Here is a 22,886-nt window from a genome sequence, read left to right on the forward strand (position 1 = left end):
TCTAACCATAGAGTGCACATCAGTTTAGCATAATTTTTAATTCCATGCAATCACAAACAACACAATTAATTTTCTATTACAGGTCGCAAAATATGCCTAGTTAATCAATTATTGTATCACCTGTTATATTGTATAAAGCTTAATTCTATATTGCTGATCAACTTATCTTGTTTATTAAAGATCCATATACATTTGACACTACATCAAAAGATGACGGCAAAAGCAGTCTTGCTGTGTCGGCTAATTACGATTTGTCCAGAAGAGGGCAGTAGTGGATAATTAATTCTTCTTGGTGGCATACTATAGTTAAACAATGTCGTTACGCCTCATTGAAATGGATATGCTCAAAAATAGAATTGCAATCAACCACCACAATGAAGCACATAATCCAGTGTGGACATCTGGTTTCCTGATGATGTTGTTAAGATTTTGCTTTTTTATAGTGGTGAAGTTGAAATATTTAAAGTAATCTGTTATATTATATGTTGTATTTTGGCAAAGTAAGAAATTCGAGTCTGACATTTCTAAATATCATGACAGTATAAAAAAAATGGCTGAAACTTTTTGAGTGTATTGCATTTGACACATGAGCCAACATGTATGCGTGAGTGCAGCACAGCAGCATAACAATGCAAGCAGTACAAGCATTATGTATGCCTCATCTCTTGTAGATTTTGTTTGTAGGTGGTAAAGGGGAGGGGGGGGGGGGGGGGGGGGGGGGGGGGGGGGTTCATAGGAAGACCTACAGGACCTGCATGGGAATCCCCTGGTTGACACCATAACACAGGTTACATCCAAACAATTCCACACATACACTCACAAACCCACTCAATTGCCGTATTATTCTCCCTCATCATAGGAAGCTAATGACTGTTTTGTCTCTGATCACCCCTCTCTGCTTTGCTACCGTGCAGACAGAGTTTACTGGAGTCTTAACCCAAAGACACCATCAGCCAAACTGTCTCCATGCTGCCACTCCTGGTAAACGTTCGATGTAGTCAGCATTTTAAGCTCTAATTAACCATTGTTTACAGTCATAACGATAAACGATCACATCCAAATTGGCAACAGATGCATAACACTGGATTCAGTTACGCAGCTGCTGATCAAACTGTAATAATAGTAATTACAACTCTATGGCCTTTCAGTTGCAGTGCTGCCTGAACAGACAGTTCTCATTTAAAAATAGGGGGAAAACAATTTTATTAACATACATAACATCATGAAGTCCTTTTTGAAAATTAGTACTGGCTCTGTGAATATTATTGGACAAGCTGTAGTGGAGAAAAACAGGAGGCCTAAGGCATCCAGACAGTGCTTAATTGTGTTTGTCTTGGTTTATGGCCCTTTTAACTCATAAACATTTGGCTTGTTTTCCTGGGACAGACAGGCATGTACTCAGCTGCACCAAACCTGAGAAGTCTCCACGTCTTTCTCTTCAGTTTCTTTTGTTTTTGTCAATGTTCTCCTCATCTGTTACAGTCTCACCATAAACAGTGTGCTTTTTGCATGAGCATAAGGGTGGATTTGTATAATTTTGGATGGCATGCACCACCGGTGGTTGAAAGCGCCTCCCACTGCGCTAACAGGACTGGCTCAATTGTTAACTGGTCTGTCTTTAAGCCTGACTCTCCACAGAAAAAGGAGTAGAAACCATGGAGCCCCGACTTGTAATTACCCCATGGAGGGCAATGCTCCCACTCTCCATCTCCTCTAGAGCCCTTTGAAGATGCTCCATAGGGAGTTGGTTGTAATCAGGACACATGACTCATTGATTACTCCTTTTCGGTCTTCCAGGAACACAGCATAAGGAGTGGAGGCAGCAGGGGGAGGGTAGTCCCCTCAGAGTGTGCAGATAGACCGGAGGTGCAGATGCAGGGAGAACAGCACGGACTGAGTCTTGGACACAAATTAGATGCTGTAAACAATCGGATGTGCATTGTTTTTCTGGTGGTTAGCTCAGTTGGTCTGTTAAACTGGCTATTCATTACTGTCTGGAGTGAGGATGAGCAGCCATATGCCAAGGAAGGCTATGAGTCTGCACGGTTTCATTCCAGCCAACATCATTAGTACACTGATTAGTACAATGTCAGCCAGGAAGAGGAGTAACTAATCAGTGAATGCATCTGGTTCCAGTGTTGGATTCAAATAAAACCCACATAGTGAAAAAATATACAATTTCTACTGTATATCTTCTTCACAATGTATGTGCATTTTGTTTTACATGATTATGGCCGGCATGACATACAAAAAATACAAAATATTAGCAGTATATTTTTGGTATGGCACTTTAATTCCACATAATTCACTGTTTGCAAATACTTTTGTACCTAGTAATACACATTCGTAGGGAGAATGCACGAAAGATTAAACAGAACTTTTTGTAAGATATTATACGAACCATTGTATGACGATACATTGCATAATTATACTGGAAACACTGTGAACATGTAGAAGGCAGTTTAGCAAATAAGTACACAAAATGAGTTCTCATAGCTCTTCGTGGAAAATGGTTGCCTGTCCCTTAAACATATAATTAGTCACATAACCTGTATTTCTGCTTCCCTCTCTTTTCCACAATTGTATTATTTCCCTGCAGTTAAATGTCCTAACACAGGGTAGCTGAATGTTTTACACATTTTAAATTGCAAAAGGTTGTCAGAAAAGAAGAGTTACGGCACGTGATAAAAACAATACAACTATCTGTTATTGTGTGAAACCAAAGGCCGGTACAAAGTTTTTATCTACATAGCAAGACTTGCAATAGATCGTTAGAAGATGCTTCGTTTAGCATTGAGAAAGACATCTCTGGTAAACAGAACGGGCAAAGCAAGTAGACCATAAAAGAGATCATAAAGGATGTCTTTTGATGTTTCTGGACTTGTACTCTGGACACCTGTGGGGTTGAACCCAGTGACTGGCTGTCCTATGTGGACATGTTGAGTAGAGGTAATTGGGTCATTACTTGTCAAGAAGCGGAACTAAAGCCTGAAGCAATGCTTATGGTGTATTAAATATGTATTAATTGCGCTGTGCAGGGAATATAGATTCAATGCATTCTTGCACAACCACCCGTTGTTTTTTGTTAAGAACTTATAACAAGTTTTGTTTCATTTTTTGGTTTGCGAGTTTGTCTCTGACCTCTGCTTCTCCCTCAGCTCTCACAAACAGAGAACTGTATTGTGTCCATTAATAACAGTCATGAATCATATATAGGGCATGGTTTCTATTTGAATTGCATTGTCTTTTTGGCAGTCAAGCGTTGTGGATGTCTTGGTTTTCTCACACAGGTCTGTGGCTGATGTCTACTGCCTTCCCCGGGAGAGCAATAGTAATGTGGGGTGTGTCGTTCAGGCCTGTTCAGATGGCGAAAACAAGAATCAGAGGAGCGTGGAGCTGCATACGAGCTACACACACATACACCCACGTCATTGTTGATGACCACACTGCAACAATAGTAGTCTTGGAGCAGAAAAAGCCTGCAGCAGGGAAAGTTCAAAAGCCAAATAAGGAATGCTGTCCACTTACCAGAGGCTAGTGGAGAGGCACATTGGTCATATTGTGCCTTTATCTTGTCAGAGATGAGGGTCGTTTGTGCTGCGGATGATATGATTGCGTCTATCTTCCACTCGTTTGTCTCCATTTATATTGTGATTGCTGGATGATACCATTTCAAGCATTCAAAGGCTTTTTGTGTAAAGAGCAGACCATAAATAAGACAACTGTCATGCAGGTAGTGTTTGCGTGTTTGTGTGTCTTCGTCTGCATCTGTGTCTTTGCAGGATTTCAATTATTATCGATTATTGTTTGACGCGGCAACCATTTAAAGGTCTATAATTCTTTATTTGTCAACATTTAGCATCCTCAGGCTCCTGGCCCTTATAAGGAGAATGGTTAGCCTAATCAGGGTCTTCTTCGGGGGTGGGCTGGGCTTATTTGCCAATTGACATTTGGTGAAAGGGTGTTAGCTGAAAAAAAGCACCTCACACCATGAGGTAGAAGCCTCACGCCAAAACTCATTTCAGACATGTTTTGTTTGTGTGTAAAGAGGAACTCGTTTCACCACTCCCTACTCAGAGCACAATACAATCTCTCTGAGATGTGTGAAGTGTGTTGCAGCCCGTAACCCTTTCTTTAAACCTTTTTTTGTAAGTGAATTGATGAATTTGCCTATATCCTTCTTCTTCTTCTTCTTCTTTTTCTTCTTTTTCTTCTTCTTCTTCGTTTTGACAGCATAATGGATGTAATTGCATGTTGATATTTGGGACCTGTTATTTTAGCATTATCATTAGAACAGCACCGGCTTATTACATCGCTTACCCTGTAATTACTTTAGGGGGACAACAAAATGGGTGCAATTGTGCAATATTGATAAGTACAGGTCAGGTTGCTTTAGTGTTGAACATGCCTACAAATTATAATAAATATGTAATATATATCTGTAATATAATTAAATAAAAGCTTTCTTTAGGATATATTTGGCTGATTTGAGGCGTCATCGATATTCTGAGCTAGGGTTTTCAATATTCTGCTTCAGAAATGTGTACACTGACATTTTTTGGTCAAGTCCAATTTTGGTATCTGCCTACTTTGTACATATGATGTGGCAAACCTGCATGATAAATCTACAGTGTGATGGAAAATATCCCTTTCCTTTATTAGTTAAATTGAAACAAGGTCCTCCTATTCCTGCATATACTTACACTGACAGCAAATCGTGTTAAATCAGGAATTCAGCCAGTTCAGTGGTGTTATGATCTGGCCTGAGGCTAATAAAGTTCAATCTCCTCTTGCATCACCCTGTGAAGACTCAACAATACTCAATTTATAATGACTAGGCACTTCTGAGTGTAAAGTGACTCCAATTTGAAGTGCGTGCTTTTCAGTCCACTTTGAACAGTAAAGTAGAAAGAAGGCAAGAGCAGAAAGGCTGAATAACATGATGGGAACGACAGGCCCTGGACAGTGGTGAAGTAATGGGTCTGAATCTAAGCCCCTCATTAGACAACAAACTCATCCAGGGATGAACGCTGCATGGGGCTGCGATGTCAGATTTGCTATGAGGAAATGGCAGAGCACTAGGAATGTGTAATGAAGTAAAAGTCAGCTGACGGCTCTTTGAACTGAATTTCTTTCTCTTCAGTTAAGACTCTTCTCTTTATTTTCCTCATCTGACTTAGCTTCTATACTATCTAATTGCCATTGCTTTCAACATTTATTTTCAATTCTGTACACCCATAAATACACTAGAAGTAATGCATTGTGGAGGGTTCCACACATTACTCTCTATCGATTGGAAAATGATCTGCATTTCACGAGTTTCCGTGAAACGGATGCACCTTTTAGCTTCTGTTGCCAAATACCACACAAAACAAGCCCCAGATACGTTTTCACAAATCTTATCTATGATTGTGATGCCTTCAATTGTGTCTAACAAGCCAACTCGCAGTTATTTTTGGATACATGATTCAAACATTTCAAATAAGAGTCAATACAGCCACGCTAGCTAGCAGATCTGTGAGACTGTGCTAAAAGCTAACATCAGCATGCTAACATACTCACAAATAATATGCTAACATGCTGATGTTTAGCAGGTATAATGTTTATTGTTGATGCTAACAACAAAGCCGATAGGGTTCATCCTCTGGGGAACATGAATGTCTGCACAAAATATCATTGCAATTAATCTAATAGTGTTAAGACTAAACAACAAACAGGCATTGTCATCCCTTGAGCTACACTGCTAGCTTGGCTACAATTGCTCCAAAATGTACATTTGTGTTGGTCTTCCCAGCTTGAGCTCGTTTTGTCTTTATCAGGGGTTAAAATGTTTAAAGTGTGAAAAAAGACGATATATGTTAGTGGAAAATATACCACTATAATACCAGTAATCTCACAATTCTGCAATAATATTATGCTAAACAGACAAACTGAAGGCTTTTACCACCCAGCTTTTACCTGAGAGAAGACTATTTTACTAAAATGGTCAAAATCATTGTAATTCTTTGCAGTCGAGAATTTATTTTGTTTTATTTACACAATAAGAGAGAAATGAATATCTTATCCATGGTAAGAATTTCTTCTCTAAGAGCTAACAAGCCACCATATTGACTCGTGTGTCACCAGAATGGCTCCCAGTAAAGGTCTTTTCATCAAAAAATTAGCAGGTCTGGCCTTTTATTACGCTAAACACCAGCACACATCACTTCTTAATTGAGCTGATGGTAACAATAGGTGATTAATGACAATAGTTAGCCCACCACCACTCGAGCAAGCTCAATGGTACATCAGCGATATACAGTGGCCCATTACTGGTGAATATGTGTTCTTGGTGAGAAGGAATGTTTGGTAAGTTGATCTCACACCTGGAAAGCCACTTACACCTCCAGCCCAGAAAGCTGTTGGCTATATTAGCTGATGTCAGGCTAAAACAGGTCAGATTACTGTCCTCTGACTGATCCTTCTATAAATACAGCCCAGTTTCCTGGTTTACAAATCCACTTATGGCACAGAGAGATGTCCTAACCTCTGCGTAAAAGAATGTGCCGAATGTTGAGTCCGGCCTACTGATGTGATGAGGAAGAAGGGTAACAACGAAGAGCATTAGCATTCTAACCAGTATGAAGGAGAAGTGACATAAAAGCTCAGTCCTTGCACACTATTGCCATCTAAGATTAGCTTCCCTTCTCTGCCTGTGTATGTTGTTCCTCCATGGAGGAACCAAAGACTTCACTGCTGCCATTGTGGAGACCAGCATCCTGTGCCTCACTGCAGGATTGCCCAAGACGCTTGGTAAACACAGGAAATACAAAGCCCCTAAATACATCCCTACTGTGTTTGGAGGACTGCCATGACAACACATAGTGGATCTCCTGGAGAGCCGGGGTGTTTGTTAGGTGGATACACACTGAGATATGCCCAAGCAGTGCCCTTCTGTGCGAGGGCGTGAGGCTTTAGCTTATGCACTGTCTGTCACACCACCAAAATAAGAAGCCTCTCACTACAGGGACACAGAATCCATGTGAGACAGGAATCCACCCTTGGCTCGCACAGCATGCCTAATTTTGAAGGAATGTCAGGATAAAAATCTCAACTAAATGTAAATACCCTAATCTGCTCCACAGACCTTTACACTGGAGTCTTGAGATAAGGCTCGGAGAACTCATCTGTGGTTTTTTGACACAGCCTATCTGCTCTGGCCTTAACGTTACATGGCCGAGGAGGATCTCCAGACAGTTTAAGATTACCCCTTCACAAGAAACTCCAGAAACAACTGTCAAGACTAATCTGCTCTGCAAGCACAGGTCATCTGGACGCCAGATCCACACAGAGCCGTCATCAAAGCTGGACCTTTTCTCTCCCAAGCTGTCTCTACCTCATCCCTCTCTTTCTTTCCATCTTTTTTTCTTTTGGCTTTAATAGCTTCAATGACCAGAGAAGAGGAAATCCACATCCATATGCCCATCCTGCAGCGGATGTCTTCGCTGTCATTGATCTCACTGAGGGGGGATATGCTTTTGGTGCAGATCGTAAAGAGCAGTGAAAGAACATGGGCATTGATCCAACTAGAGCACACCCAGCACTGATCAATAGAATAGATCCGCTGTTGAGCCATGAGTGGGGTGGTGTCAAACTGTACTAAAAGAGGGCCGACGGCTGCTGGAGAGCAGCCTGACAGGAGCCTCTGGGGCCTGTGTCAGCCAGTCTGTCATCTTTTGTCTTGTTTATTTAATGATTATGGCATTTGTTAAGTGGCGCCATGAGGTAGCGTGACTACATAATCCTCACTGAGACCATATTGTGCAGTGTTCCCACAGAAAGTATAATTGTTGGTTTGTACTGAGAACAACACACTACCTTAGCATAAAGAATATCACTAACCTGTTAGAAATTAGCATCTGGAAAAAAATAGAGCTGCTTTTAGCTGATGTTTGCTTGATATGTTCAAAATGTTCCACAAGCCTCTGGCTTTCAGTACTTTGTACTAACAAGTGTTTTATGGCTCTTTTACACACTTTTGCGCTGATTTGATCAATACCATATAATGAACATGTTCTATTAATAACCCTGTCATGTAGCCGCTGATTCTATGCTCACTATGTACAGATTGAATAGAGCAGCTTATATACTGCATGCTTATATATACTGTTGGACAGCATCCGTTTCAGCAGGGTTAACTACACATGCTGGTGGAGGTACATTTAGAGTGGATAGCCATAAATCAATTGACTTGCTCAGATACTTCTGTATGTTGATGAGCATAAGATAGCTTTGACTTTTAAATGCAGCATTTTGTTTGGCCTTTCTCTTAAGAAATTAGTTTTGTTACGTGGGTGTTTTGCTGTGAACTGCGGAGATAGCCAAGGCCTATCATTGCCAACTCAGCATATGCTTAACTAAAGTAAGACAGAGTTTCAACAGTGCTTTGATGTCAAACCTTGACCTCATTAGTATACGGGTAAAAACACACTCATTTCTATTTTCCAAAAGAATGCTCTTGTGATTTATATGAACCTCATCTGTTTCTATTTTAATGTAAGACATGTGACAAAGAGAAAAAAAGGGGGATCCCAGTTGCAGTCCGTTTCTGATATCTTCGAAATCCTCCGTCCTTCATGTGCAAATCCCTCAACAAACTGGCCTAGAGTGTCACCCTGGGTTGTCCAGTTCAAAGGAACTCTGGGGTCAAACCTGCCAGGTCATCCTCTCTCAAAGTGACAGAGTTTACCCCCAAACTAGCCCCCTTCTCTCTAAAAACACATGTGGCCCCAGATAGACTGTCATCCTTCCTTATACTGCAGGCCTGTGGTGATTTACTGCCTCGGTACACACCACATATAAACATATCATCCACATGCCATCATCCAGGCCTCTGGGGGCTTTCACAGAGCTGTGGTCCAGATTTTTGAAGATTTATCTATACTTCTCTGCTGGCTGTTAACATGATGAAATATTAGCCACGGCCAGCTTGATTCCTTCAGAGGTCCCTTCATCTTTGCCACTGGAGCAAAATACTAATTTCTGTTTATCTTTGAGCACGTTCACTGTCAGGTGTTAATGTTTATGTTAACAGCCATAAAAGGAAGTTCAGTTGCCACCCTTTTAACATATTTATGCCAGGAAGCTGTGGTGCTAACAGCCTGCAGCAGATAAAGGAAGGCTTGCCATATGTTGCCTTTAGGAACCACTGTGAAAACACAGTCCACCCAGTGAAAATCAACATCATTAATGAAGAGAAGGGTATGTTGCATTGCCCTCTACTGATAGATCTTATCTTTTTAGTTTTTATTGCAACACCAACAAATTAAAGACAATACAACAGATTGCCAATTACATTTTGATTGTCCAACCCAGATACCCCTCACATAAATCATTTCTTAATACCTCTTACCCCTACTCACAACAAGATCCATTTCTTGTCTGTAAGCCTTCCCCTTCAACTTTCCCTAATGCCCCTGTACAAAGGGTTACGGTCTGCCCTCCCCCATCAGTTGCTTTTGTTTCATGTTTCAAAGACCCATTCATCAGTATAACATACACAAACGACTATACCATGCATCATTTCAAACCTTTAACCTCTTGAGCTTGAAATTATCAAGTTTGACATGACATAGACCTCCAAGCATTTTGATGTAAAATGTCCCTCCCTGATAATGACTTGGTTTGCATGCATGCCAATATTAATTTCCATGTGTCGAAGCATGCCTTTTAAGCCATGCATGCTTTTATACCAATTATGATCAACTTAACTGGTCCTGGTTAGTCTCACGGTGACAGCTGTTTGAACCTGCCTGTCCTCATTGTGTTTCCTATGGGTTGAGAGAATGATACTGCATGGAGGATCAGTCTGTTTGCCGCATGACCCCTGACCCCTGTGCAGAGATAAGACCTCAGGGTGTCCCGCAATGTGCTAGTGGAGCCGGCTGAAATTACATTTGCCTGCGCTGCAGTTTCGTGTTTGTTTGCTTTTTTTTGCCTTGACATGCCAGAACAACAGAAAAACAACAGCTGTGAAACAGAGACTAAGATAACAAAACAGGATGGAAAGGAGATAGACTGTACTTCAATTCGAGGCAGGGTGTGTTGAGGAAAGAGCCTTATTATCTTCCACAATTCCTCACCGTTGGATCCTTTCCACAGCATCTGCGAGCTGGGACCTGCCTCAGATGGGGGAGCGCAAGTCAACCACTAACTATACCTGGGAGACAAAGGCAAACAAAAACATAAGCAAATTACTGACCCCAAGGAAATGCTGCAGTTTGCCCCATAATAAGCCATGTCCCCCAGCTGAATACAATTTAATTGGACGGCATACCATGCTTTGGAAAAAATGTGATTTTTCACACTGATTATATTTCTTTTTCCTACATCACAATGAAGCAATTAAAGACGCTGTTTAAAAAGGAAAACCATGTAAGTAAAAGAGGAGGAAGAGGGGCCATAAAACTGTGAACCTGCCAAACAGGTTTTCTTCTCATAAAATTAATAGAATATTGACCCTTTCAGACATGCCAGCTGAGCCCGTCTTTTAACTGGAGCACACGCAATAGAAATAGACAAGCGTGACTCTTTGCCGAAAGTCTAAAACCTTTTTTACAGCCGTTAGACTAGAGTCCATTAGAGCGGTAGGAAGCCCCAGCTTTAAAGTGGTCATTGTGAACACACTTCCAACGGGTTTATGACATCTTGTAGAGGAGAGCAGTCACACGTGAAGGGCAGGCAAATATTTTGGAGGTGATAAGTAGATAGCTAGAAAAGAAAGATAGAATGCTCGTGTAGCTTTATAGTTGAAGAAAATACATACATGCTTTCAACCGAAACAAATGCTGTAGATTCTGATGTTCAACTCTTAGGAGGCAAAGGGGAGTCAAAATGTTGGTTGGTGGGGGATTTGTTAGTGGCCATATGGGAGCAGCAAGGAGGGTGCTGGGGCAGGAGGGAGGTACCTGTTGGGTCCCATGTTCTCCTGTCACTCTGATCTTATCAGGGGGCCCGACCAAGAGGAGGACCAGCTGTCACTCTCCACGCTCTTTTGATGTCCCCTTTCAGATCTCACACCACTTCAGAGTCGAGGCTTGTTTTTGTTTATAATGAGGACCGGTGGCTTTGTTGGTGAGCCAGTTGACAATCCCCACTGTAGAAAAAAAAATCAAGATAAAGCAAGATAGTTACAGCTCTCAGAGGATATGTGGGGCTGGGGCAGTTCAATTTAGCAGTTTAGAGCCTGAGGCTTGACAAAAGAGAGCCAGTCCTCTGAGCTGACACAGGACATCCTGCTCATAAAACAGCCAGGACGTCCTTACAGAGACACTGGGACTGATAAAAGGGGAAACACCATGTATTCATCTGAAACTTCCTCACAAATGCACTTGCCACTGTTCCTCATGAGCTCATGTCCTCCTTTGGAAATTGCACACTTTGAGTAGAATCCCAGTGAGCTTCAGGGAGATTGCAGAGTAATTATGTTTGCCTAGGAGAGACGGCTAGACTGGTTTTATAAAGTTTGAGGCTAAAGTAGCACCAACATGTTTCAGCCAAATAAGAGTAAATTCACACATTTTGAGGTTTACCGGATTACTACTGTTATTTTTTTCAGGTCCCACTCATTTCTCTAATCATGTGGCTTAACTGTTTTAAGTTGTGAGAGCATGTGTGCCTCCTGTTTTCCCGCTGTCTTATCGGTGAACACTCATATAAACAAACACAAAGAGTCATTATTTGCTATGTTAGTGTTGCTTTAGGGAGGCAACATCTGTCTGTCTGATGGTTGGTCAGTTTGGTTCTGAAATATCTCAGCGTATTGGACAAATTGAGATGGTGTTTTGAATGGACATTCCTGGTCCCCAGAGGATAAATTCCAATCACTTAGGTGATCCATTGACATTGATCCTTTGATCCACATCAACAACTATTGCGATAGAATTTGTACAAACATCATTTTCCCCTCAGGGGGATTGTAATAACTGTAATGACATTGGTGATCACCTGGAAATCAAAATGTAAACGTGTTTAATACATTGGTTTAGAACCAAATACCTGCTAAATAACTCACATCAGCCCCAGCTGTGTTGCACTGCTAATAAGCCAATGTCAGTGTGCTAACACACTGAGCTAATATGCTGAACATAGTAAACATTACACCAAATAAACATCAAAGTTTGAGTGTCACTGTGAGCATGTTATTATGCTAATGTTAGCATTTAGCTAGCCATATTAAATGATGTGGTATTTAGAATAGGCAATGATTCAAAAATCAAGTTGCGTTCTTTATAATATGACATACAGGATGTTGTTGTCAAACATGTGTGTGGGTTAAAATACTTTCTTGTATTTGTAATACAGGGTATATTACAGTGCACTGTAGTCCAATTATCTGTCCCCAAATATTAGTTTGGTAATGTCAAATAAAGTAACTGATGGTGGCCTCAAAAGCTAGAGCCCAAAGACTCCTTCACTTGCATACACAGGGATTTCTCTCTGCCTCAGACAATTGCTTGGCAGGAGCGAGCAAACTCACAATGCCCTCTGCTGCAGTGAGTGCGTGCTCCCCATACACTGCGAACTTTTGAACCACCTCTTGACCACAGCTTGAAGAGGGTTGAGACAATGGTTAGTAAACACAGTGGAGTGAATGAAGGGATTAGGCATTAAATGACAGGATGTGCTTAAAGAAGGGCAGGTGGTGGTCGAGGAAGGGCCAGCTAAGCCTTGCAAGCGTTGAACATCATGTGTCTCCCAGTGTCTTTTGCTCCATTTTGCTCATCTTCATGCTCTGTCTCTACCGCTCTCAATCTTTCACACTTGTCCTCCAGTAGCTCATCTCTTCCTGCTCATTTCCTTCCCTTTCTATCTCATCTCGCCGTTCTCTATCTCTATTGTTCTTTTCTGCACAACCAGAGAAGCCTGCTCTTTAACTCAGGCCTCAGACAATTGACATTCATGAGGTTGGACATTCCGGTCCAGCCCCATTCATATGTACAGTAAGCAAAGGGACAAAAGCCACCTCACACACTATAGAGCCCATCCCCCGTGCAAAGGGTTGCAGAGGAGCTGGGTAAATCCTAGTTGTTTCACTATAGACTAAAGTACTATATTGTTGGTGTAGACAATATCATTTCAATACACTTGTATTGTGCCATGTAGTTTACAGTCCACAAAAATGCAGTTTAGCCGCTGTTTGTAGCTTCATGTGCCAACGACTGAATATGTCTGTAACTCAATGTGTCTTCCGCCTCAAGTAGCCAACCACTCAAATTACAATTTACATTCATGTCTTTACAAAACACCATCATCTAATAATTTTATCCTATCAAACATTTGAGTGAAATTGGCAGAATTAGCCAGTTAATTTGCAAATTATGATCAAAAACATGTTTTGTAAAGTTACAGTGACCTTTGACTGCCGGCCTATAATCAGTTCATCTTTGAGTCGATATGGACGTTTGTGCAAAATTTGAAGAGGCGTTCCCGAGATATCAGTTTCACGAGAATGGGACAGACGTGAGATCATAGTCACCTTGACCTTTGACCTCCAAAATCAAATCCGCTCACAACTAAGTCCGTGTGGACATTTCTGCGTAATTTGAAGAAATTCGCTCCAGGTGTTCCCAAGATATTGTGTTCACGAAGGTGGACCGGACGGACGGACAACCTGAAAACATAATGCCACGGCTGTCGCTGGTGCAGAGGCATAAAATCTGAGTATTACATGCTGCTGAAGGCCGACCACGATGAAGAAAGACAACACAGGAAGCTTGATGAGGTATTATGTGTTTTGAGCATGGAGGCAGACTGAGAAGGGCTGGTGCGTGATGGGTTTTAGGATTACCTCATTCACACGCAAGAGGAGAGCCCCACCTCCAACTGTGACCTGATGTGAACCAAGCCAAAGTTTAATTAACACCCGTCTGCGGCACACCCATTGTTATTTCAACTCCATTTTCTGCTCTCTCTTTCGTTTGTTTGCAATGTTTTTCTTGTTTTACGGATGTCACATTGGACGTTAATTTTACTACTGGATTTGTTATCAGGATACAATTTGATTATTCTTTTTCCAGAATACCTTAGATTTAGAGACCTGAATAATCAATCATCAGAAGATTCATGGCACTAGTAGAAAAGAGGAGCACTGTGACCTGACATGTAATAAGATCAATGTCCAAAGCGGCTCAGAGGCATGCATTTGCTGTTTTACATCACTGTTTACATGTCCCACTACTCAGAGTAGTTTGGCATGACACCTCCACCTATTTATATTTCCCTGGACATTGAGAAGCATGTTTTACTGCAGGCCGCCTTAGAGGGAGCGTGAGAGGAAAGCTGTGTGTGAGTGTGAAGCCAATAATCAGTTATTTTTAGTTTGCTGGTTAAACCATGCACTCTCAGTACCTTCATTGCCTTAGATACTCCACATTTCATGTAAAATGGAAATGGTATAAAAGTAGAAAAAAAAAGAAATAGAACTGTATTCATGGGTCTCTAGCCAGGTGAAAAAGTAATCATGGCTTAGTCTTTGTTACGGTTGAAAGACCTCAGTTAAGATCTTTTATCAGCAGGTGTGGTGTCAGCTGAACATGTATGATCTTGATTAGATGTGACCGTTTGCCCATGTGTTCTCATGTATATGATGTCAAAGTCAGAGCACTTCTGTGTAATGAGATCCCACGCGACATCTGTAGTCCTTCAGTATGACTTGAAAGCCATCCGTAGGGAGTGTGTTCAGTTACGTCCTCAATGCACTCAACTTTATACCCTCTAAAATATCATGACCAAATCCTATTTGCAGGTGTGAACCTGTACACCTGCTGCACAGCTTGCTGCTTCCAATTCGACCCCCAGAGGTTTCATTCCCCAGTCGAATTTGCTTTATTCATCATCCAATTACATTTTGTAGTTAAGGCACTGCTTCTGCAAAAAAAAAAGAAAGTATTCTGCAAAGAACTAATTTTAGTCGAGGCCTAGCAGTGGACAGGTGGACCTCTTTACAACAGACTCAAACAATGAGTCTTAAGGAAGTAAATGGCAGACAAGTTGAACACAAAAAGAGACAAGCCCAGAGACTGCAAGGGTACAACCAGGCCCCTGACCTCTCTTTTGTGGGGAGATGTGCCCTCAGAGACGAGCCAGCTCTACAGCTGGAAAGGTCAGCAAGCACACAAGGTCAAGCCGACACGATCCCGCCGTACTCAACATCAAACACAAGTCCAGCGCATGTCATGCTCCTTCTGAGCCGGGTTGAAAACAGCAGCACTAATCCCACCGACAGCTCGCTGTCGCTCTTTCGGTGAGGACAGAGGTCAGCTGGATGTACAAAATCCTAATGAGTTGATTCAATTGTAGCAACTCTCTCAACTAAAAATGCTTTCTTTGATGTGTGGCGTTTGTGCCCTTTAGACCTGTCTTGTGTTCGATGAATAGAGAAAAAAATGCTTCTGAATTAACACATGCCCTTTAGTGAGCACTTATATTCAAAGAGTGATGCCTTTTCTTCTTCGATGGCAAACTGAACATTTCTAGTGAAAGGAGAGAAAATGATTAAATTAAGGATCCATGGGTCTTAAAAATAATGGTCTTCACTGTGAATAAATCAGCAGGGAGAAAAAACTTCAAAGTAAGATTTAATGAAATGCTGAAATTGTTTGTCGGCCCTATAAGCTTCTTAGTTGGGAACTTTTAAGGTCAGAGTGGCTTTCTAATGAGAGAAAACATTATGTATGACCACGGGAGAGAGAGTGCCGATGTGTGGAAGGCCAGTCACTCCATTGCTTCATGAGTGCCCTTTTGCTCACCTCTTCTTAGAAAGAATTTTAATGGAAAGATATCAAGGCAGATTTTGGAAATGAGATTATTGGGCAACTCTGTGCAGCTGCCCACTGTTTAATCTCCTCATGACAGCTCAGAAATGAGGAGCCCCTTATCATTCGTCATTCCTTCTAAATCCTATGCGCCCCTTGCCATATACACCAACTGTTTTAAAACCTCTGGTCTCTCCTCAAAAACCTGAGCTTCTGCTGCCATCATCTTAATGTCTGTTTGTGAAACTGCAGGAGTGTGACTGTGTGTTTTAGTGCTTCAGTGCAAGTGTGTTTACTTACATTTAAATGACTGAGACTGATAAGTTTCACCCTCTAATTAAACACGACGGTCTGGGGTGATTGTTTAAGACGCAACTTATTAAATAGACAGCTGGGCAGGAAACCAGATAAGGAGCCGTTAGCTCTATCTGTGCTAAATTAGTCTGCCTCAGTGGGACGTTTGTAAGGATTAAGTGGAGATTTTCTTCAAACATGTCTGATAAATCGTCACCAGAAGAAGGGAGAAGTTAACAGATTAAATTTAGTAAACATTTTGTACTCACTGAAAAGTAGGGTGCTAATAATACCAAAGCTAGTGTTTAGCTCAGTAGGCTAACAACAATTCATTTAGCTGTCTAAAAAAGGAAAAGTGAAGATTCATAAACACTCAAACTATACCAATATATATTACATACATTTATTCTAATAAGAAAAATTCATTAATTAACAGAAAATAAACAATTATTTGCAATAAGAAATTGGATTGGTTTTATTTCTGAGGTACATACAATTATATGACAGATGTCCATGAAATTGTCAAATGCAGCCACATGTTATGACAAACCCTAATTACAACATAAATATTAACAAACTAAGTGGAATTGTGTTATATTTGCTTTCATACAGTGCACGTTTGTGTACAGTCTCATGTTCAACCATTGCAAATTATTTTAACAAAACAAGCACAGACGCAGTCCTGTTTAATTGCTGCTTCTCAGTGATGATTAAGGTGTTGAGGTCAAAGACTCGGTTTCCAAACAGTTTTGAAGGCATTTCCCACAGCCCTCTGTGTTGTCCCAACAGTTCCAACTCTGCCCAGGGGGAACTTTACACCAGGGTCATGACCTTCAGGGAGGCCGGCTGGAACCGACGAATCTTCTTCTTCAGGGCCCGGGAAGCTTTGATGCGGCAGGCTGATGGCTCAGGGCGTGGGAGCTGCTGGAGGGGCAGTCCAGCTGCGGTGGGCCCCAGAGCAGCCTCAGCCCACACCAGACCTCTCTCCTCCTGGCTGTCAACCTGGTCCTCCTCGTCCGGGGACAGGCTGCTGTCAGAGTCCGAGAAGGACTGGAAGCTCTTACTGGACTCGCTATCTCCAAAGCGGTTGGTGGTGTTATCACTCATCTCCCCCTCGGTACTCTCAGCAATGGTGGAGTGAAACAGTGAGGCACATTCGGCCGAGTACTCGGACTCGCATCTGGGTGGGTAGTGGCTCGAGATGTTGAAGGCTGCTGGAGGGTATCTGGCATTAAGATTGTGGAGAAAAGGGTTAGAGGACTGGAAGGAGCGAGGAGGTCCTATCCACTGGCCTGACTTGGCACTCATACTGCGGACCATCTGCATGCTCCCTGGTGCCTGAACATGACGCTGAACACATGAGGCCTGGAACATCTCCAAATCGGACGGCCATTTGGCAGCCCCCTGCCTCCTCTTCCTCTGCTCTACAGGCTGATCGTACCCAAGGCACTGCAGTCTGCGGCTTTTGCTAGGCTTCGAAACAGCAGGGATGGGATGTGGCTTAGAATGGACCTTGTGGGTGTACATGAATCCTGGACTACAGTGGCTGGAGTCAGAGCCTGAGCCCTGTCTGCGCTCTTCTGTGTGACAGGGGGTACATTTCTGGGTAGTTTTTCCTTTTGCTGGTCTTCTCTGTTCCCCCTTGGTTCCACCAGTGGCCTCTCTGGTCCTTTCACCCGAGGAGTAGCCATGTTGCTGCCTCACTGCTCGCGGCTTCTCACTGCTTTTTCTTCTCAGTTTCACGGCTTTGGTTTTACGGTCTGCCTGTCTCACCTTGACCCTCTGAGATCCAGCAGGGACAAATTTGGCATGGACAAACTCAGGGGAAGCTGTGTGACCAGCGTGAATCTCAAAGCTTTGACTCTCCTCTGCGCTGGAGCTGTGGGCCATCACCGATCTTTGCCTATAGCCCTTTCTCTCTTGGGGCACGGACTCTGGATTGCCTCTTGCTGCACTAGCATATTCTCCTTGCGGTTTATCATTCTTCCTCAGAGATAAAGTGGTGACCTCATCTGCGCTGTAATCCCTCATGGCAGCAGGATAGGAGTATCGGTATGAAACCTCCGGGGCTCTCACTGACTGATTGTGGTTCGCCTTATCAGCTGGCTCTTGGCTGGAGAATGTCGTGCAGTGTCTCTTCTGGTAGCTATCTAGTGGGGTGATGTCTGTGGTTGGGGCTGGAAGAGGCTGCAGCACAGACAAGTCTTTCTGAGACACTTCAGGAAACACAGTTAAAACTTCAGTGGGCCTCCTGTGATAGTCACCGTGTGTCTGCAGAGTCTCTGTGCCCGTTTCACTCTGGATTTTGCTCAAGCTGCGCAGGAGGAGCTTGTCAATGTAACCCAGGTTCTTGGTCTCATAACCCATTTGTGCCCTTTGGAGGGTGTCAGAACGGCTCACTGCAAGGGCTCCTTGCCCCTCTAGAAGTCCAGGTGTGGCTGGGTCGCCCCCATGGGAAAAGATTGGGCTCTGCAGAGCAACAGCGTGCAGGGGGCTTGGGTAGTGGTACACTTCCGCCCCACTGCGGGACACCAGGTTGCTGTGGAACCTGGGGTCCATAGTGATGGTCTTTAGGTTTGAGCACATTGAGGATTTCTTTGCGTCCACAGATTTGTAGTAGCTTGGTCCTTGAGCCATCATCCTGTCAAGATCACCTAATGAAAACAAAGACAACACAAAATACAGAATAACCTTTCAAATCACTGACGAACTGTATGCAGCAAAATACAAGTAACAGCAGTTGCATGGTTCCCATTACGACACGAGAGACCTTAAATTATCTTAAATTAGAGATTGAGACATTTGGTTACCTGTTGACACAGGTCTTGGTCGAGCCTTTTCGGTGCTCGCTCGGATCCTGCTGCTGCCAAGATGGAGGCCTGTGGCCCGCAGAGGGTTGGTCTGGGTAGCGCTCTCATCAGCAGAACGCCGGCGGCATCCGTCTACTTGTGATGGTGGGCTGATGTGGGAATTAGCAGGCCTCATGGGAGAGAGGAGAAGGCTTGTCTGGGAGGATGACAGACACTCGCTGTACACAGAGGTGCACGAGTTGGACAACGAGCAAGAGCCGCCATCGCTGAGCTCATAGAAGCCTGGAGAGAGCAGGAACAATTGTGTGCATGAGCATTTTTCTTGGTATCTGTGATGGTAGCTTTGCAGGATAATTACTTGTTAAACAACCGTAGGGCTTTTTGTACAAGTGTTAGCCTACACACCTGAACTTGGCCTGCTGTCACTCTCCAGCTGCTCTGTGGAGGCCTTGCTCACATCCAGCTTCAACTCACTGATCTGTTGGTCCAGCTGCTGCAAGTGAGTCTTCAGACCTACATCCTGTTTCCGAAGACGAGACTGTAAAACAGACACCACATCCCATTTTAGCCGACCCCCAAAATGTGTATGGTATATCCTGAACCAAAGGACAAGTCTTACTGATTTTCTCAGGAAAGGAGTTTACGCACACACATGCATACAGTTACATAAAGTATCAGTACAGGTGATTATTAAGCAGAAAAGACATGATGGAGGTTGACAGTGCTTTAATTTCATTTAGACGAGGCCTGTTGTTCAGATAAAAGATGCTCTAATGTACAGCCATCAGAAAAACAAAGGCGACTCAGCTGTGGCTGATGATTAACCCCAGCAGGACAAGGGGGAGCATAAAAGAAGCAGTGGTGGGTAACTCATTTCTCCCCCACAGCGAGGGCCTGGCCATTGTGTAAACTAATAGAAGAGGAAAGCTTGGGGGTTGGGATGAAGGACTGTTTGCTTTGCAGCTCGGGCTGGGCATTTACAGTGGTTACAGTGGTTCTTAAAATGAGGACTCTATTTAATTAAAGTCTTATTCTCTTGTAAAAATGAAGTCAGTTTGGTTGAGTTCTATTTAAACTGTGGCAAAAAAGAGAGTTCTTGTAAAGTGTTTCTGGACCATTATGTCTATATGTAGATGTTGGTGTCTTTTAAAATATGGGGTGTTGTGAGTCTGCAGCATTTTGCAAAACTGTTAAACACAATTGAAACCATATGTTGTCTAGTACTTTACAATGCATCTTTTCAAGCATTCACCCAATTCTACTAAAAGTCTAGCATATGACCTTAATCCCTGCTCTTCCTGTGAAGGGTTACAACACTAGCCCCCATGGAAAAAGCTTGTCATGGAAAACTCAACACAGCTATAGTCTGCAACACTCAAGGGCATCTCAGGACTGTCATTCACAGCATATTAACCACTATTGAAAAACACACCACCATATATTTTTTTAATACTCCCTGGCATTAGTGGTTAATGATTGCGGTATGCACCCCCCTGTAGTCTGCACGTGCACGGTGTGCGCGCACGTACACAACTCAGAGTCCTCTTGGTCCCGCAGTGAACCTTGATTTATGACACCTATCCTACTTCCTACCCCCAGCTGAGAGCATGAAAGTGTGTCTGCTAATAATTAAAGACGGTATGCACATGAGCGTCAGCTGACGGCAAGATTCAAAAGGGACGATTTTATTCCCACGACAATAAAAAAAGTAAATGAGGATGTTAGTCCCATCGTTATAAATATGAACTATAATAAAGGTAAAACATATTATGGCTGACACCAAACTACTGCCTGCACAGTATGCCCCCGAGAGGTATTTTAATGATTTTATGGCTTTTGAGATAAATTGCTTCCTACCAGCTGTTGCTTTAGGGTTGTTAAGGTCGCCTCCAGCCGCTGTTCCTCAGCCCCGATCATCCTGGGACTCTCCGGGCCTGCGTGGACTGCAGTGACCGGCTTTTCTCGGTCCATCCTCAGCGCCCAGCTCACCATGTCGCTCTGTCTGTCCTTCAGCAGATGCAGCTCCTGCAACCCAGCCAGGGCTGCCTGCAGCCTCTCCCCGACCCTGCTGCGGTCCACTCCGGCCGCAGCACTCATCATCCCCGCACCAGACCCCTTCCTGCTCAGCATGTTGGAGGGGGACGCCCGGGCATATCCTGAAATAAGACCCTTTAAAGAAACGTCCTTGCTCATACTTCGTTAGTGACTGTCTTGTTGCTGCTGCGGCTGCTGCGGCTGCTGTTGATCCGTTTGGTTTTTAAACTACCTGTTAGAATAAATGTTGAGCTCATAGGAGAGACGGAGCTCCTCCCACAGTCCAAACGGCCCTCCTCCTTATTGGCTGGCCACTGAGTCCCAATGAACATCTGGTTTTAATCCTCCCCATTCAAGTCCTCACTGGAGCTGCCGAGGCATGTACTAATTCATCTGCATAATACCACATGGCATGATGAGCATATTATTATGCTATTTACACTATTATTGTGTTATTATTCTCTCCAGTAGTACTCAGTAGTACTTTAAGTGATTTCAGGGAATACATAGGCCATGCAATGTGCTCTCAGTACCACTCAGCAAATCCAAAAACAATCTAATCATCGGAAAAGCACGCATCTGAGCAGTTATGAGGAAGGTATCACACGTTTTGTACAAGGATTGAATTTGACGCTAAAGTTCTGTCCAAAACTGAAATGAATAGATGGATAGCATATTGATCTTTGTTTTGTTTAGTAGAACTTCGATTCAAAACTACTAATCTTCGTTCCACCAAACTCATTTCGTTGTAGTTTTTTCCTTGGAAATGGAGTCTTGAGAAAACAGCAAATGTAGATGGTGGTGGCAGAATAGACCAGTGTTGGATAAATGACGCCCCCTTGTGGTTATGAAGAACACTACACTTTATTGATCTGCACATGGACATGCATGTGTCTCTCCTATGCTAAGTAATAAGCTACTTTTGAGTACCAAGCATCATTAGTCTATTTTGAAGTTTCTTCCCCATGCAAGTTGGAAATGTAATTGCATTCAAAGTGCAAAAACAAATTCCCACAGTGAGTGAATTTATTTGCATTGTGAATGAAAAACTGTTGGTGGGCCACCAGGCCTATAAATTAAGAATCGCTGCACTTATATTTTTGAGATTCTGGCATAGCTTAAAAGTTAAAAAATAACAGAAAATGTATATATTTATTCTACATTTAGGGGGAATACCTGGAGATGTAAATGACTGAGACCAATTATATATCTTGTGCATATTTTTAATGGTTGCTATGAAACTAAATTGAAAGTACTCTCACCAAAGTCAATGTACTGTCAATGTACTATCTGACCATACCTCAAATGATGAACTTCAGCGATATATTTGTGTGTTGTTGACGGACTAAATATTACGACACCGACTGTAGAATTTTCACCAGTCAGGACTGTAATTGGGTGTGCTGGATACCAAATACTGTGTTTAACACTATAGAGGTGCAGCCAGCTCAATGAGACACGGGAAGAGTCCTAAACAGAATCTAAACAGAAGAATATGTACCATGTATTTATTAGCACCTTACACTAAATGCAATACATAGGGAGCAAATACCTGGCTACCCTATTACTGACAAGAATTAACACAATGTGCATCAGTGTAATTCAACATACATCACACAAGCATTAAGGTACTGCAAACATAAGTGTTATAAGAGTCAAGAAACTCACATTTTCACTCAGACAAACAACTGTGGCCAGTAGAAAACCCCTGCAGGTAATGCAAAGAGGTTCACACCTGTACTTAATCTTATAAACTGTCATCAAGACAGGCTCCTCCCACCTCCTGCTCCTCCTCAGACAGCTCCGCCCCCAGACCTGCTCCTTGTTCAACGTAATGAATGTCAGTGTCAACAGTTGTATCTTAACTTTAAAGTGGATTAAGTCTTTGAAAAGGGACGACATTTATTAATTTGGCGGCAGGGCTGAGATAGCGTAGTGATGAAGAATCAGTGAA

At 42.7% G+C, this 22,886-nt stretch overlaps 1 protein-coding gene across 1 annotated transcript; it reads right to left on the reverse strand.

The window, feature by feature from the left end:
* Positions 1 to 16,550: 16,550 nt before the first annotated feature.
* Positions 16,551 to 21,028, reverse strand: dact2 (dishevelled-binding antagonist of beta-catenin 2; the record flags this gene model as incomplete). Its single annotated transcript, XM_079168312.1, has 4 exons — positions 16,551 to 18,742; positions 18,899 to 19,180; positions 19,304 to 19,436; positions 20,756 to 21,028. 4 exons carry the CDS (start codon positions 21,026 to 21,028, stop codon positions 16,902 to 16,904), a joined length of 2,529 nt encoding a protein of 842 aa, XP_079024438.1. The 3' UTR covers positions 16,551 to 16,901.
* Between the last annotated feature and the right edge of the window lie 1,858 nt (positions 21,029 to 22,886).

Source organism: Pholis gunnellus (genome assembly GCF_910591455.1).
Source record: "Pholis gunnellus genome assembly, chromosome: 11".
NCBI lineage: Eukaryota > Metazoa > Chordata > Actinopteri > Perciformes > Pholidae > Pholis > Pholis gunnellus.